This window comes from Bombus affinis, chromosome 4, assembly GCF_024516045.1.
Source record: "Bombus affinis isolate iyBomAffi1 chromosome 4, iyBomAffi1.2, whole genome shotgun sequence".
Lineage (NCBI taxonomy): Eukaryota > Metazoa > Arthropoda > Insecta > Hymenoptera > Apidae > Bombus > Bombus affinis.
In genome coordinates, this window is record NC_066347.1 from 6171894 (window position 1) to 6191083 (window position 19190).

The window sequence follows — 19190 nt, forward strand, 5'->3', positions numbered from 1 at the left end:
ATTTTGAAATTAACGATTACACGATCTGATTAAGAGAAGATACACTGTATTATTGTAGACCTATTTGTTCCAATATTGAACACAAAATTGAAAAATAACCAAGTCAATAGGTAAAATATTTTATAAAAAGCAATAAACGTGAAATTGACATCAAAAAGATGAAAGGTAATAAACGTAAATGAAATTTTTAACACGAGTTAAAGCAGTTTGGAGATTAGACAAGATACCAAGGAACTGAAAACACAATTTTCCTATGTTTTCAATACATACTGAACTGAAACACTGACTAATACAATAATTTGTTGAGCTAGAAGTTTGTTGAAGGGAGGATGAAAATGGTTTTAAAGTGTACTCGTTGATCGTCCTTTCTACGTTCCTGTATCGCATTAACGAAACAGTATCGTATCTCGAGCATTTGCAGAACTTTCTGCAAACTCTAATAACTGAAACGGAATTTAATAAAGCACAGTACGAACGGCGTAATTGACATTTCGCATTCTATTTGCGTACGTCGCCCCAACATTCGACCTGAATGCACTGTACCCTTGGTTACTACTAAATTCTATAATTCTTCGTTTCTCTTCTCTTACTTTCCGTCTTATTCTTCTCGTGGACCCATCTTTTCTACTTCTCCTCTGTTCTCTTTCTTTCTCCGTTACTATCCTATTTTTAGCGTGACAGGATAAATTAACCTACTTAGCGCAATACAAATATTAAAGCAATACATAGATTGACAGACAAATTTTACTTTTGTTAGCGAATTAACAATTCTTACAGTATTTACTCGAATTTATAATGTGCAACATAGGACTTACAAAATATAAAGAACGATACAATATAAAATTTTCTGAAATGCCATTCGACTGAATCTTTATATCCAATTTAATATATTTCATTTAACTTCAATCGAACTATTTCTATTTCTTTATGTTTCATCAGACCCTTGAACTCAACTGAATATTTAATTCCAATCGAATTCATGAGTCGCCTATTGAATTTGAAAATCCGATGGAAACCTTACACCCAATCGAAATCTTGAATCTAATATCAAGTCTTTGACCCCGCTCACAATGAGAATCTGGAACATTGGAAACTCTAGAACCCTCAAGACTGTCTTTAAAATTTCCAAGCTTTAAATCTTCCCGGAGTGCAAATACATTCGAATACTATCTTTAACGTCTATTTCCACGTTGTTTTTGGCAAGCAGAAAAGCTCGAGTGCTTCACCATCGAGAACTTTCCCTTCGAAATAATTAAAGATCAGGATACGATCAGGATGATTCATGTATCCTATTTCGAGAACACTCATCTATATCGATTCGGTCGATTCGCTCGCGGCTTGATTTCAATTTCTATTCTCGGTTAACTGTCCACCGATACGAAACTAGTTAATGGACGTTCGAAATCACATAAATTCTTCAATGATAACCACGACGGTGGTCGGTTTCTCTTATCCGGAGATTTACTTCCTTCCCTTGGCTGGACCGGTAATAGTGGTTCGCGAAATTTATTTGCGGATTCGTGGTGAAACGTTAATTCGAAAAGGTCGGAAGGGAGCTGGAGGATCATTGAACGAGAGGCGGGTGAAATAAAACGAGTGCACCGAAACGAAACGGCCAAGGGAAATGAGAATGACGAAGGAGGATAGAGAAACGAAAGAAGGAAGAGCGTATACCGGTAGAAACAAAGAATCGCGACGAGAGAAGGAAGAGGGGGAAGGGTGAAAACGAAAAGGACCGACGGGGATTTCGCTAATGTCATTTTTTCAGGCCAATGGAAATTCTTTCCTCTTTAGCGTTTTAATCCACCTGCGTGCCTGTGTAATTTGATTCATTCTTGTTCCGCTTCTTTCTGTGGAGGCTGTTTCGGCTTTGCAGGGAAATTTGATGGCTACGGTAACCGCGTGAGAGTGGGGGAGGGCGGTAAAACGAAATTGGACTCGTCGATGTTATCAAGAAACAAAAGCTAAATGAATCTCGATACTTTAGCCGTGTTTAATGTTCTTTTCGTAACGCGTGATCCGATAAAAGTATTTAATAGAGATATAAAAACTGTAAGTACGTATCGTTAAAGTTTTATTTCGATATTGAGAAGATTTTCTGTTCCTTGGGGCAAAGGGTATTTTATAAATATTTGATAATTTCAATTTGAGAGCGCAATGTTCAAGATCGATTACGTTCATATTGTATCGATAATGGATGAATTTTTGATTATTTTATATTTCAAAACTTTTCAAAATATTTAACGACTGTTATTACGGCGTACAAGAATTTATTCGTTTCTAAAGTTTATTACTAATTTCCAGCTCTATGTATCTACGGTGATACTTGATAAATATACGCGAAAGATGTTATGGAGCCTCGTAGATCTGACAATTATACCCCAAATCGTGGTACAAGGAATTGTACAACGGCGGCGAATTAACGCGAGTGTCTCGGAAGATAACTGTTACGAGGGTGGGCGAAAAGACGAACGATGGAGGTAAACGAAAGAGAGCCGAGGCTCATTTCCCTTTCGCCACGACCAATGAGTTTTGAGGGCAAATCGTCGGAGCGAACGAACCGCGGAACTACCGAAAAGGATCAAGAATATCCACCTCTCGTTTTCCTCTTTATGATTTCCATCTCGTTCCCTTCTTTTCCTCTATTTCTTTCTTCGTCCAACGATTCTCCCGCCGCCTTACGTGTTACGTTTCTTCCTCGGCGAAGGCCTCCTCTCGTATTAGTATCAGCCCTCCGATTTTCGAGCAGACGAACTTCTGATTTTATCGAGGCGGAGAGACGGTCGATCGAGCGGAAGGAACCGGAGATTGTCACGCAAATGAATTTGAAGTATTGCCATTTTACATTTCCACCTGTCTCCGGCCCCGCGACAATCCAACCGGCTCGTTCTTTCTGATTTTCCATTATCTTACCTTTCGTTTGCATCGGTCGTCGCTTGTTCGCCGATCGACCCACGCCACCATCTTCTCTCTATAAAACGATCACCGTTCACTCTAACATTTCGTTGTACTCGTCGTCTCCGTCTTGTCTCTACACGTGTCTCTCTCACACCGTCACTTGTTTCTCGTCTTCTTTCTTTTTATCAGATGCCCTCTGTCTGCTCTCCATCAACAAGGACGTCCTCTTCTTATCCATTTCTCTTTCGCGCGCCTCTATGCAGCCCGTTTCTATCCCTCCACGAGCTCTCACGATCGTTTCTCGTCGCTCGTTTTCCCCTTTACACAGGTACGCCTCCAGACCATTTCCCCTTCCCATCCGCCCAAACCTCTGGTTGCACCCTAGCGTCGCGTCGTGCTGCCGAGTGTCCGCGATCGATGCACCTGGCTGCATTTGCAAGTTCAGCGACTGAACGGAATCGGCCGAGACGACAAATCGAACGGAATCGGAAATCACAATAAGACCGACGAAAGCAACGCGATTCTTTCCTAGCAGACGGTAGCGAGGGATGGCGATAGACCATTTTGTTTCGCTGCCTTATCGAAGTGACAGGGAATTCGGTTTATCAGCGCGACCATTCCAACAGCAGGAGGCGATCGCGTTAAACTGTGCCCTCTCTCTTTGCTTTTCAAAGAATATCATTGACGTTGAATTCAAAGCGAAAACGTGTCCAATGCTTTTGTATCTCGTGGAATGGATAACATTGTCAGTGTGATATCGTTTCTTTAATTAGCGATTGTAATTACAGCTGTGATCGAAGTACTATCAGTTGTACGTTTCAACCGCTTTACTACAACAAGTAGTCTACCTTTTATTCAGGTATCTTGAAGATCTGAAAACTTGCCAAATATACGCTACAATCGTTTTGATCATTTAACTTTTAGGACCGACATTTTTCTTTCAGAATAAAGGATTGCTATTGATTGAAATTTTTCGTTCTAGCGAAAGAGCAAGGATTAATGATTATCGTAATTGAATTATTTAGAGATAAAATAATAATACGATAATTATATAATAATATAGCAACAAATAATGATAGTCAGTATCGAAACATACGAACGGATGGGGATATAAATCACTACTGGAAATCATATCGCGTTTTAGAAAATTAAAAAATAACATTAAACGTCAAAATCTGTCCAATTCTCGAATTTCCAAAGCAATTATGACAAGGAAGGTTCTTCTTAACCATCGATTGTACTTCATAATAAAGGAAACAAGAATGAGTAGAACCAAGAGTTCTTTAGAAATCAATTTATAAGCAGTTACCATCCTCCATGGAGGTTGCGTCGGCCTTGCCTCTGCCTTGAAATAACTCGATTCGTTCCAGACTTGCGTATTAAAAGTTCTTCCATTTCTACAGGGTACAATAATATTATCAGTCAGTCAGTTAAGTCACCTTGCCATCCGCGTAGAAAATTCCCATTAAAAGATTTCAAAGGATAAGAACATAAAAGAGACCCTCCTTCCTCGAAGAACACAATTGAAAGGAGGATGATCGTTAAATTATTGTAAAAGATATTTTTGTTCGGTCTTCGACGTCGCGATCGCTGTACCTTTTGACTTATTTATCTATGGACATTGTCTAAGGACGAGATATAAGATGGATCTAGTATACATTGTAAATCTGTGTCAGACAGTTTGAACACTATGTTCGTTTTTCACATATCGCTTTAATCTAACAATCAGATTTTATGTTCTGTTTGAAGCAAGAGCTCCTCAGAACAATCACGGAACAGGAAGTTTTATTAAAGACCAATTAATTTCCTTCTAGTTCTTGCAAATGTAACTATGATACACCTTATTTTTAATAGAAGGAATATTAAGGAGTCCTCAAAGTTAGAAGGAACCCAATCTTAATCAACGACGTGAATGATGAAAGTTGGCCCCGGTTTCAAAATAACATTTAGAATTATGTCTGTAAATTTAATGAAAGAAATTTAAAGCTTAAATTCGAAGCTTTGAAAAGACCAACCCTCGCGACGTATACACCGTTCGTTACACACCAAATACGAAAGAAATATTTGAGGTCGATTCGTATTCGATCGGAAACATCTTCTCTGTTTGACTTCCAGAGAAAATTTACAAATCGAAAATTCAAGTCAGCCTTCTTATTTCGTAAGGATATATATGTATATATGTATACGTAACCTATACTGAAACCAGACGAGTATAAACCTCTTGTATCCGCAGGCAAATTCTTGCTTCGACGTTGTTGCGCTCTGTCGCAACAACGGAAGGGTAATTTCACGGAACCAATGGCGCCCGTACAACGTCAATTCCAACACCCTACATAAATATTATATTCCCCGATAATACTAGCCGCTATAAAACTCTGCATTAATCACCGAACAAGAAATACCACCCTCTAGCCGGCGTAGACACAAAACGACCACTTATCCCTGCCGGGCTTTCTCCGTTTCAAAGCCTGCGGCTATTCCGCAACCTCGTAAATCGCGACGAGAGAGGCAAGCATACGGAAAGAGAAGGAGAAAAACTGGTACTACACGACGCTTGGCAAAAGACAGACAGCGGAGAGCAGATAGAAGACAAGTCAAAGATGGAGGAGAAGGTTGATAAAATGGTGAAACGATTGATAGAAGTTGGAAGAAAGAAGAATACGTGCATTGGCAGTTGTAAGTATCAGAGAACATTATTTAGTACAAATTTAATTCTTTTAATTACTTCTACTTTCTAGTTATTTTATCATTTTTAAAAAATGTGCTTTTTCTTATATTATAGTCTTTTATTTTATAATTTTCTTTCGTTAGAAATCTCTCCCTTTGTATCTTATAATTTAAAATGAAGCAAAGCTTGTTAGAGTTTGTCAATAAAACTATAGCGTTTTAATACGTATTACGTCAGCGATGTGTACTTTCATCTATAACCCATTTGATCGTTTTAAACACAAGTTTTGAGAAAATACATTTTTTAATAAAAGCCGCAGTTCCCAGATATAGCATAGCGTTAACTTGATCCTTGGAGAAAATGGAGATTCGTAGGAAGTGGAAGAACAAACCGGTGGAGGTCCGTTGTAAGGGCGAAGGGAGAAGGATGAAGAAAGAAACTATTCCCTGGACCGCTGTTTTAAAATGTTCCCCGCGATGAAATAAATTGGCGCTGGCATGTTTACACGTTGGAGGCATACTAGGTAAAAATTCGTGGAGTGTAGCAAAGCGGAACAGAAAAGGTGGATGGTGAACCGGAAAAAAAGGGTTAGGAGCCGGCGGATGTCGAGCAGCGGCGGCAACCGGGTTCCGAACCGGGCTAAGTTGTGTTTAATTAATGACCGGACTAATTAAAAGCCCAAAGAAAAATACAGCCACGCGCCGGACAACCGACCCCTAACGCCGACGACGTAAGAGGCCTCTAAAACACTCGTTCCAGGCTCATTCATAAAGGCAAATCGTAGGTGGTAATTGAAAGAAATGATAAAACGCGTATTGCCTCCTGACTAATAACTTTTTCGTTCACCATCTTCCCACATTCGTCCTTTGTACCTTCAGATAGAGGATAATTGGTTTTTGATCATAATTAACTTTTAAACGAATATGGATGTGAATGTGAATGTGAATAATTCTCTTCGATAATTGGATTTCTAATAAAAAAAAAATAGTACGTGTTAAAAGTGTGAAGAATCTTTCGAGGAAAATATCTCTGGTCCAGTGTAAAAGGATGAAACAACAAATATTAAAGTTTCAAAGGGAAATGGCAACAGAAGTAATATTCTGTGTCTTTCTGGATAAAGGTTGCTTTGCATTTGTTGATCTTTCTTCAATAATGTACCGAAAGATTGCGAGACCAAGAAAACCCAGAAGAGAATCCCTTACAGCTTCCTTCAAGCTGTCGTTACATACATAAAAGAACTTTCTTCTTTGTTCTCGCCTTTTCGCCAGATCTTTTAACAAAATTAATATCTTCGACCGTAATAAATCGGCTGATTATATTTCACGCTTTTTTCTTATTACCCCACTATACGGACACGCCACATGGTAAACATATTTAACTACATATTTACAGCCAGAAACATTAAAACAAATATAACAATCGTTCGTTGTTTCGATAAAAAATATCCCGTCGTGTGTATTGTTAAATTTAAAGGAAACACTCGTCACTGTAATTTTTGTAGTGCGCTCAACACGTGTCCGAACATATTTCTGGTTACATGATAGGTTGAGCTCACAAAACTGCCAATCCTGTGAGAAATACCTTCTGCTACTGTGCTGAAAGTCTGTGAAATAAATCGTTCGCCTTTATAAGAAACCCTTCGACATCGAGGAAAACCTTCGCTATTAATCTACGATCTCAACATCTAAAGTACCAATCGACTACGTGTCACCGTTTTTATTACATAATAAATTACCAAGACATAATCTGTCACACTTACTTCCTTTCGACAGCGGAAGAAGGATTCCACGGGGCCGTTATTCCAAAAACATTGAACACGTCGAAGATCGACCAGATTGCCAATAAACCAAAGAATATCTCCATTTCGTTTTGCATATTGACCGGTATTTTTATTACACCCTCTATAGGGTGTACATATATAGATAGAAGATACAAGCATTATATTATTCTTTCAGGCTATTCAAATATCTACTTTCAATCATTTAAAGGGGAGAAATCAACGTTGGAATTTAGCCTGAACATGGAAGTTAATTGTTTGCAGTCTTTTATTTCAAAATCCAAACTCCACAGATCGCTTAATTTCTTCCCCTCCTAGATAAATGTGTGAGACTATTATATAATAATTTCAATCGTTCTTCAAATATTGAAATATCTCGCTCGCGTAAACTATGGATCCAGGCAAACGTTGACCCACTACGCGCGCGTTTGTTGCGATTTAAATATCTGTATGTGTTCACGCTTATCAATTCCAAATGAAAATTTCTCGCTGCCGCGCACGCGATCAAACATTGAAACATATATATATATATGTTTATATATATATATATATACATATACATATACATATACATATACATATGTATAAAAAAAGCGGTGAATCGTTTTTATTTGCTGTATTCGTATTCATGCTGTCCGTGATACGTACAAAAGTTTTAAACGTCGAGTATCAATTTTATTAAATAATCCATCTACCCCTTTAGTTGCACAATCGCAAGCCCGTTCACAAATGGGCAAACACACGTCAGCCATAAACGTATGAATAGTATGCAAAGCAAACATCGATTGCCACAAACGTATACCGCGCCTCGCACACTGCTCAATACGAGCATTCTGCCAATATTCGACGTCGACGATTGCAAACTAGCTAATTAAATAATTCATTGTTATCGTATTAGACAGACCAATGTGATTGGACCATTATTACACGCAGATTCTGCGATACTTGCTTTATATCAAAATACGATTTCGTTCTTATCTAATTTTTCTCGTTAATTACGTACAATCTCATATTATAAATAGAAAAACTTCGCAGCATCATACGCGCTAGAAGATGAGTAAGAATTTTTCAATATTGCAAATCTTGATCGTAAACAGTAGATAATACCAAATAGACTTGGAATTAGCAATTCCACAGCAATTACACATTCACATCTAATCATTTAATATGACGCACCAACGTGTGATGTTTTTATTGCTAAAATACTGATCAATTAGAATCTTCTGTTTAGCTATCCTACAGTGTAGTTCTAAATGTTAGATCAAGATAACTTTCGGTGAATAACAAAATTTCGAAATTATTCTCCTTTTAAAAAATGTATAATATTCCATAATAAGATCTAATCTCCACGATATTTTCGCTGTTCATTATCGCCGTTAACATTCACATACGGTTGACTTGATATTCAAAATTCATAGTATCTTACTAATACGAAAACCAAAAGGTTCACATTATTTTAATAACAAATTTCATATATAATTAATAAGCAGTATATTGCAACTTCGTAATGCTCATATACCTCCTATCGTAAACACGAAAATATGCGATCCTAAATCGATAAAGAGATAAAACTAGTCTTCTTCTGCAACCATTCTCCTTTTTGTCCTCTAACATTTGTTTCTAACAGCAAACGAAAAGAGGATATGACTTTTTGCAATTTCGTGCACCGTTCTATAAAACTGGCACCCATTTCCTTCGCTATAAGTATGCGTTCTCCGGAATGGACTGATTAAAAAATCTATCAACGGTAAACACATTTCGTAGTTGAATTTATCCGCAAATGAAAGTGATCGAAGCCGACGAAGCCGTGAAATAAAAGTCAACGCGGATTACGGTGCAGAACATCGTCGTAGATAAAAAAAATCTCGACACCGTTTGGAAATTCCTACGGGAAATACGATACATTCGGATCGGACAAAAAAGTTCATGTAGCGGCGAGCCGGAGTCATAAATAACGGAGTTGCGATATAAATAACGAGCCGGTGCTAATTTAGATCCCTGGCCGGATAAAGCCAATATCAAAGGTAGTATTCGTTCTAGAGCCTGGTTGGACCGTTTCAGCGCCACAGCCATCGCGCTTTTGTCGTAGATCAAACAGCACTTTTTTTTTTTTTTTGTTTTTTGGTGAATCATCGAAATGTCTTTGCCCGTTTGTGTTACAGTGCCGTTGCTCTGGTAAAACGTTTATCGCGGCGAGATTGCTGCGAAAACACGACGCACAAAAAATATTGCATGTATACCCTATAAAATTGCACTCCTGAAAACTGAAAGTACGATTTACGCGAGATTAGCAGTCGCTTGCCAAGTTGCCAAAGTTTACGAACTGCGCATGATATTGGAAAAATTAGAAATGTTACGAAATTTATTAAACGAGATAATCACATAAATGATAGAAAATATTTTCTAAAGGAAATTCGCGAGAAATGCTTTTTCAAGTTGTTAATCAACATAAATCGACTTATCTAATTTATTTAAAAATAGAAAGTTTATTCGTTCGAAATGATCACTCCAGATCAACGTACTTAAACTAATATTTCCAAGGTATGCAAATTTTCACCGGTGTAAAAGCAATTCTGGTGCTTGTAACGAAGTAACGTTTCGAAGATAACATTTTCTACAATGACGTTCTCTCATCTCATTTGAGGTGACGTTTTCCATTCTCAGACGAAAACCATTGTGACGAACACACTCTCGCTGTTCATCAGGTACAGAATCGCTCAATTCTTGATCATTGAACGAGCTTGTAAGTTTACGAAACGAGCGAACGTGCGTGTTGTTTAAGTAGCGATAAAAGTATCGCGTATCCAATCCCGGAAAAAACCAGTCGAGGTAAACACCGTGTAGGTGTGGTAATTACACTTATAGTCCTTCACTGGGCTGACGCTAACTATACCACGTAGATACCAGGTTTCCCCCATTTGAAAGAACAGTCCTCCTCCGCTGTCACCTTCGCAGAGACTGGAACCTGCGAATAGAATGATTTGTCATGGTTATTGTTAATTGTATTTCCGCTGCTGATAAACATAGCATAGCAATTTGACTGAGTTTCAGTGTATTTTCTTCGCTAGCATTTGTACGATACGATGGAAACAAACGTTAAAATAAAAGTCAACTCTGCGTGTATACTGTTTAATCGACTTTTTGATTTTGAAGCGTAGAATCACTCGGTATATTTGTTATGTTCGTTGCAATAGGTTCTTGGAAATTATAAATCACCTATTAAAAAAAAAAAAGAAAAAACAAAATAAAGGAACAATTATTACTTTTCTATGTAGGAACGCAAAGTGTCTGCATTAATCGATTATAATCTCAGAAGGTATATAGTTCTAATTAAAAATATAGATAAGAACTATTTATGCAATAGTTGAAAAAACTAATAAAATTCACCGATTGATAATATGATTCCTTCATTCATTCAAACGTCTACTTACCATTCAAATTACCGGCACAGAACTTGTCAGACGTAATATATCCCCGGAAATCAGATGGTACAGCCAATAAACATTGATCGTACGGTATATACGGCAAGCTCACTTCTTGCAGGATCTTACTAGGCATATCTTCAATCGTTTTGCCCCAGCCAACAGCCTGAAATGCACAACAATGTCTAAGTCTAGAACCATTCACGATTCCCAATTAAAAGCACATTACTTTCATAACAAAGCGGACAAAATAAAGAAAGAAAATCGCAGGCAGATGGGAATCAAATTAATTGCTGAAATAGAACGATGTCGCGGCGTAACGGGCGTGTGAATTAATTACGGAAATATAATCCAGCGTGACTTAATTAGCCAACTGAAACCAGTCACGGAAGAGGAAAGGTAGGTAAAAAGGCCGGAAATCTGGCGAGAAAATAGCGTTGCAGCTTGGCTGAAATTAATCAAGGTAATACGTTGCCGTAGCTGGATATTTCTTAATTAATAACCAAGATCTTACCTTTCCGTTTTGGCCAACTTGCAGCTGTTTCCGTTCGTACAGATTGTCCCAATCCATGCAGATCGGACGCACCTGAGCGGTTAACTCGAAAGAACTAGTCAATTTCAGAAGGGCTATATCTTGAGCGAAATTCCCTCTCGCCCCTATATATCGTTCCGGTGTCAAAATTTCGGCCAACATCGATTTTTGCTCGTAATTCTCGTCCACGTTCCAATCGCGATAGTGCTTGCCCGTTGCCACCGCGTACTTCGATTTGTCAAGCACTGTATTGTACACCTCGTCGTAGAAACAGTGGGCAGCTATCGAAACAATGTTTGCCATCCTTTATCCGTGATATGTGCTACTGTATTGTATGCGAGTAGTATTTGGACACTTTCAGATTATTGCAAATATGTAAAATATACACTCTGGTTCAAAGGTACATTTATCACAGAAAACATCCATATGGTATGCGTTATATGAAATATTTTGAGATACTATTAGCATTATTATGAGATACGATTGTCATAATTATATCGATAGAATCTAAAAACTATCTGAAAATGTACATGAAAATTACAAGATATTTGTAGATATTTGAAAATTAACGTACAACGTGAATAGCCATCTTAAGCATACAATAAGTATTAAATATGATCTCGTCGAATGTCGATGTTTAATAATATATTAGATAATTGTCTGTTTAAATAGTTCCGTGTTCTATGCGAAATGTATAGTTGTACTAAATATCTTGTAATTAAATTACACACTAATTGCAAATACTTGACGCCAGTGTAGCTGATGGAAAGCACATTTTTGTGATATCTTTTATTTTATCTGTGAATATGAAATGCAACTGCCAAACATATTCGCGTGACTACAAAGTAGGAATTTACTTTCTCGAACGAAATTACCTGATACAACTAGATTGTTGCTTATAAGTGTGCCCCCGCAAATTTGCTCGTACTCGTTTGCTGAGTTTTTGCGGTAGATGCCAACATGCCACGGAAATACTCCGAACTTTGCCTCGAATCCGTTCACGACCAACGTGTTACCTTGTGAAATGGGTATTCCACACTCTGACGAAGCAGAATAAATTAAATTAGATCGAATAAATTAGACCTTCCTTGAATTAATAACAGTGGAGAAACAAGCAAGGCTAATTCATAAAATATCTGATTCATATTTTTCATAAAAGGTATTTTTTTTTTAGTGACATGCAATAACATTGGTCGTTTCTATGTCTTCCTTTTTTTTTAATTTAATTTATTTAAAAAAAGAAATCTTTCCAAGTACAAAATGTATTTGGGAAACACTTAACAGTATTCGGCTGGTCTGCTGTGTTTTTACAAAATTTATTCAGTCTCAATGACCAAAACTTATCAAGAGTGCATTAACTGCTGTTATTAATTTTACAAACGTACTATTTATGATTACAAGCGTGTAAATTATTCTTTGCTCTGTTCCAAGAATCAGAGCAACATGTTGGAAGCAAGATACGTAAAATCATCATTACCTGGAAGACAACGGAAAAGACGACGGTCCCATAATCCGTCTTCTAGACAAGTGACTGTACGATACGCTGGGTCATTCGTCACGGACAATTTGTAAGACGATTTGCACGACAAAGTCGCCACCGTTCCAGGTTTAATTCGATCGGTGCAAGACACTTCGTTTCCTTGGTACGAGCATAAAATATTCACCGTGGTACTGTTCAATGGTGGACATATTCCTGTTGCAATGAAATTTTGATGAAAGAGAAATATTAGTGAAATATTAATTCCTAAACAAATAATAAAAAGATTCTTTCTATTTTTCTCACTTTTTACTTTAAATTGAATATTTTTTTATAAAAAGGTTTGTTCCACTTATACGAAATATTTTTGAATATATCATTTATTAAGTATTATATTATAACGTTATTATTCTGATTATGTTTGAAATGTCATTATTTAAACTACAGTCACATGATACTTAATTATGTATATTTTATACAGAAGAGCTGGGGGTAGAAAAACTGTAACGAAGAGGGAATAATCAATAATTCAAATAACACGTCGGATAACACAGTAATTAATCAATTAATTTACGAAATACCAGTGAATTATATAAATTTAATCTTATTTAGTTAACTATGTAGATTTAATTTAATCAAATCGAGCGAATATTCTCGAATTCGAGATCAGTTCTACCAGAATCTATTACTATCATTCGAGTTGAAAATGGTAGAATGGTAAACGGTAGAACCGAGAAATCTTTATGGCTCACGCTCGTTTTTATCGTAATATATTTCATCAAATAAAAAATTTCTCGAAAAATTTCAGTCATATACGTGCGTGAAGTATAAATCGTAAGACAGATGTAAAAAAAATGTCAGACATGCACCTTGAAATTTTAGCATTTCGTAAGACTTGATGTCGTATAATTATTTCTTTATCTTCCATCGTTTAAATTAATCCAGTCGCATAGTTAATCGATTCTTTTTACGTTAGCGCTACATCTCTAATTATTCCAACACAAACACGATAGTAATCATTGTTGCATACATCTAATATTTAACTATTTGTAAATATCATAACTCGTAATAATTACATGGAAACATGCAATCATTACATCACTTATACTTATAATATAGATTGAATAAAGCGTGATATAAAACAAGAAACTACAGCCATCAAAGTCAAGCCGGAATTTGTCGGAAAATAAATTCGTCGATAATGCTAAATCGAGATCTCTGAATTTTCTTTTCGATTGACGCTGCTTTACTCTTACAGAATTCTCGACGTAAATTACTTTCGCTAATTTGGTAAAATCCGTAATCTAATGAACTTACTGAGACACGAGGGCAGGTTGTACCATTTGTCGTTGAAGCAAACAGGAACGGCACTTCCGTTCAAAATGTAATTGTGCCGACAGGTGTAATTCAGAATGCTGTTACTAGGAACTTTATCTCCGGGACGTTTCGGGCAAGGTTTACCACAGCCACCCAGTTCGTAACTTCCACCTTCGGGTTGTTCGGGAAGGACGCAGCCGTTTTCCGATTTTCTACAATGTCCAGCCACGATAATTAACAGTGTCGTAATTAAACGGACAGCAAATAAGAGAATAATTGAATTCGTTACGGCAGAGTTTTCTTTTGCCGTTTCTTAGTTAACACGTTGACTGTCACACGCCTTTTATATATTTTTCCCTGGGAATAAAATATACTATACTATGATATTTAATTCTTGCAACATATTATATTGTACTGGTGCATTTTTTCTGCAACGATGTTATCTAAGACATTTACATTGTAAAAAGTTTTAGTTCATAAAATTTATATTATAAATAAAAAAAGGAAGGTTATTTTAATCATTATAAAAGCTTTAGTAACGTGGGTCATCGACGAGCATTACGACAATCAACGTGCTGAGTTTCGCTACCTTTGCATTTTTGATAACATTTTCTACGCAAACAGTCGAAAAATGTCGCGTGTAACACGTACTTCTTCTTGGTTCTTAAATATTTTGTTGTGACTTGTATTTATCTTTCATCAAAGTAAATTAACTTACTTGACACATTCGCGCTCGTCGCTCGAATCGCGACAATCGAATTTATCGTCGCACCTTGCTGTCTTCGGTAAACATTCGCCGCTTCCACAACGGAACTCGTTTTTCCTGTTTTCGAAATGACAACAAACGTTGATTACGTGTTTGAGAACACATGGTGTGCAGTGTATTTCTGTGATTGTATCGTTGCACTTCAGGTAAAGTAGAGGAAGCAGAGACAGAATCAGGGAAAAATTCGTGAAATTTGTCTAACCATTTTGGGACGAATTTTTTTTCCTAATCATAACGCGATAATGTAATGAGATTAACTGTAATACCCTCAAATTTGAAAAGAGATAGATTAAATGTAATTCTAGAAATAATGACAGGCTAATTTTCGTAGGCTAATTTTTAAAGTAAGGACCATTATTATGTGAGATCTTGTATTACGGTAAATCTTTCTAAAAGCTACCTTGGACGTGTAAGCTGGAAATAATTAAAATATAAATATATTATATTCCATTATCTGCGCTCTTTTATCTAAAATTCCATAGTATTATAACGTTCACTGAAAAACTAAATCTAGAATCATCATCTGACTGGAACTTTTTATACAAAATTTTTCTCCGCTTCAGATTCATTTTGCTCAATCTAACGATCCAAACTGTTCGCTCCTCGAATATCTCACAACTTCGAACAAAATCCGATAGAAAATGAAGCATTGTACAATATACAAATTACGGGAATTTAAAAAAAGAAAGGAGAACGATTGTTCGATACAAAATGGAATCGTATAGCGATGTCGGATTTCACGTATCAGTTAACAGGAAGCGAAACTAACGATTCGAAATCAAGCTACAAACGTACACTTGTTTCTATCGCTATTTACCCGAGTAGATCGTGTTCCCCGAATCGAGTTTCCATCAGTAATCTCACCATGGCGCGCGTTTGTCACTTTTAGTTAACTGAAATTCATTAGGACAATTTGAATGGGCGAAATATTTCATAGCCGGATATAGCAAAACTGCCTCGATTGTCGAATACGCGTTTACTGAAAAGCAATCCGCGCGATACGATACCGTTCGTATCGTATCATATCGTATTGTATCATGTCGTATCGTATTTAATCGTTACGAATTTTATTGTTCATCTGTTTGTCATTTGTACCGTATGTCATGCTTATTACGCGATTCCTTCGAATTATACAAATAACGAAAATACAAGCTACTATATATATAGCTATATATAAAAGTACACTATAAAAATAATTTCGCAGTGCAATATTAAAAATACCAAAAATATGTCTTCGTTTCTGAAGTAAAACGATTCCGTCTATGGATGAATTGATTGATACTTAATTTTTATTTCATGCAAATTATGAAATATTACGGCCGAGTATATACGAGTCCATTTATTATACTTGGATATTCAGACAGACTTATCAACCTGTCAAGCTATACATCGACTATATTTTTCATTTTGCTTAATTATAAATTAAAATTTTTCCATATACCTATCGTCCTACTTTTTTCTTTCGTACTCAATAATTTTATTTCGTATCGATCGAAATTTAACGTGACTATTAGGAATTATAAAAAGAAATATTCCGATTATGGTATAAGAGTGAACAATTTACTTAGATATTCATTCGATTCTAATTTGCGATAATTCCTTATTCCAGAGATAGATCGAGATCATCTAGGAACAATGTTGCTATTATTTTAGACGAATATAACGTTTAACATCAAGCTGCCTGCCATCTCTAAATTATTCCAAGTATCTTTCACATAATCAATCCTATAATATTCAGTTGCTACGTGACCGAATCACTGGCTATTCTTGAACGTTCGAATTGCTCAGTTTCACAAGCATATTTATCGACCACGCAGTTCAATACAGTCCTTATGATCAGGTCTGTGACTACGCGTTTCAACATATGCAAATACCGTATTATACGCACGTTTGGTATACGGTTTTAAGCTTTCACGCTTTTAAATACAACACTTTTAAGCAACATTGTCTGATAGAGACCCGATCTGAAAAACCGTCATGTGCATACCTAACGCAGTTGTTAACGTTTATTTTCTATACAAAATTGGAAGTAACAGATGAAGAAATTATTTTCTATTTCATTTATCTTATCTTTCTTCGATATTTTAATCCATTATAAAAGGATTGATGAAACTTGAAAACCTTGAGAAATCTACCAATCATATTTTTCATTCTTATTTAGTTGAAGAACAAAACTCACCTGCACTCAATTTTGTCATCAGAAAATCGGTCATTGAATATCTCGATTTCCTCATCATCACGCGGTGTACCATCTCTCGAAGGTGGATCTTTTGGCATGTTATGGTTTTTCTGTGGTTTGTCGTTGTCATAATCGAAATTCTGTTTTTCTTTATCAACTTTATTATGTAAACCAGGTGGACCATCATCTGCAAATTCAGGTGGAAATGCAGGTCGCCCACCATCAGGGGGCCCGTGTCCAGGAGGCCCATGTCCAGGAGGATCATGTCCAGGAGGCCCATGTCCAGGGGGTTCATGTCCAGGAGGACCACCACCACGGTTTAATCCGGGTGGAAATTCAGGCGGACCACCACCACGATTTAGTCCAGGTGGAAGTCCAGGAGAACCACCATCACGATTTAATCCAGGTGGAAGTCCAGGAGGACCACCACCACGATTCAATCCAGGTGGAAGACCAGGAGGACCACCACCACGATATAATCCAGGTGGAAATTCAGGTGGACCAAATCCAGGAGGCCCGCGACCACCTGGAGGACCTCTTTGTGCATTAAATTTGTTTCGTCCACGACCAGGAGGATCAGGGGGATGTCCCCATTGTGGACTTCTTTTCAATCTGCCAGCGTCGTTCTGATCGGCCGCTAACAAGGTAGAAATAATAATTGTATCGTGATGATAAATTTCTAAACGTTATCATGAGCATATTGTTATGCCGTGCCGGTTCGTGGCTATGTCATGCGAGTCGCTTCCGGAAGAGGCGTGAGTTATGAAAGAACTCGTTAGAATGTTTACTTCAGAGAGCGTTTAAGAAAAGATAACTAAAGTTTGATGCAATGAATCTTTTTTTAAAAATGAGTGAATTAATTAATCCACCATTTGTTCAAAGACGAACACCTACATATAATTATAAATTTAAAAACATACTATTTCTTCAAAGTGTACAAATCTTCGTGTGATAAAAATGATAAAGTATTGAAATTCTCAGCTCTGTTTCGTAAAACGATAATTTTGACTTATAAAGTGTTGCTAAACGTCCAGGCCTCTCAAAATGATTCAAACATACATCTAAACTATTATTCGTCTCAAAAAATATAATTTTAAGTCACCAAAACCATCTTCACTGCGCTCTTATCTTTCGTTCGCTAAATTCTCTACCCTACATTTAAAAAAAAAGTAAACTTTTCCAAAATGCATCAACCAATAGCAACCATTTAAAAATCGCTCGGAGCGCAACTTTTGCACTCCCTATGTATCCCATGCACGCCATGCACATGTTCTTTGCCCCCATAAAACTTGATGACGATCTGTCATGGAAATCGAGCTTAACGTCAGCTACTCACGCGACGCTGATAGATCAGTCAACAAGAAGACCACCAAAAGTACAACGCGCGCATTCATAACTGTACTAACTCCGCAATACCATTGCGACCATCAACGGTAGTCGAGAAATAACTGACAATCGTGACGACTTAAAAACCGATTTGTTGCTCGTCCACGGGTATATGGAGCGTCCCACGATAACACACACAAGTTCCAAGAGGACTGGAAACCTTGACAGACAACGAGGAACTGGTCGCCTTCACTTTGCGTCATCACCAAACCGAAAGTGGACTCTAGGATCCTTCGAAAAATATACTAGTGTGGCAACTGCATGATGACCGTGAACATGTCAGAAGATTCCAATCTGATAAATGTGTGTGTATATACATATATGTTTTTACATGTGATTAGTTGTGATTTAGGAAGAAAAAAGTTCGGGAGAAAATGATTGATACAGCAAGATTTTTTCGTAAAATCGTGTAACTGTTCGTAAAGTGGCTTTCGTGGAATCGAGTGGCTGATTATAATTATCGATTTCTGGGATTTTTGAATATTCATGGTTTTCCTATTTGATATTGTATTATTTAGATTTTATTTGATTATCCGTAATTGATTGATCTCTTTACGTAATTTGTTTTGATCATCGCTAAAATGTCACGAACTCACGTGATGTTGGTATGTTCGATAAAATGAATAAAAGGTATCCTTGATTGATTATTCATCGAAAACTCGTATAAACAATATTAAAAAATTACCAAATCGATTATCAACTTTACGCGAGAAATGTTTCGGCTTATAAACAAAACCGTTAAAGAAAAAAATAATCACATTTATAAAA

General features: G+C 36.8%; 1 protein-coding gene across 1 annotated transcript; it reads right to left on the reverse strand.

Moving 5' to 3' along the window:
• Positions 1-9718: 9718 nt before the first annotated feature.
• On the reverse strand, positions 9719-19156 carry LOC126915698 (modular serine protease-like). The gene is made up of 9 exons (XM_050720624.1): positions 18373-19156; positions 17037-17673; positions 14810-14914; positions 14092-14303; positions 12775-12990; positions 12173-12337; positions 11280-11578; positions 10775-10931; positions 9719-10308 (listed from the first exon to the last, which is right to left on the reverse strand). The coding sequence occupies exons 1-9, from the start codon at positions 18428-18430 to the stop codon at positions 10121-10123; spliced, it is 2037 nt and encodes a 678-aa protein (XP_050576581.1). The 5' UTR covers positions 18431-19156; the 3' UTR covers positions 9719-10120.
• Between the last annotated feature and the right edge of the window lie 34 nt (positions 19157-19190).

Coding starts and splice junctions, on each gene's coding strand:
- LOC126915698 (XM_050720624.1), bottom strand. CDS start 18,430: ATGAATGCGCGCGTTGTACTTTTGGTGGTCTTCTTGTTGACTGATCTA. Junction 11,579..12,172: donor CAACAATCTAGTTGTATCAG/GTAATTTCGTTC, acceptor TTGTTTCGATAG/CTGCCCACTGTTTCTACGAC. Junction 10,309..10,774: donor CTGTGCCGGTAATTTGAATG/GTAAGTAGACGT, acceptor TTCTATTCGCAG/GTTCCAGTCTCTGCGAAGGT.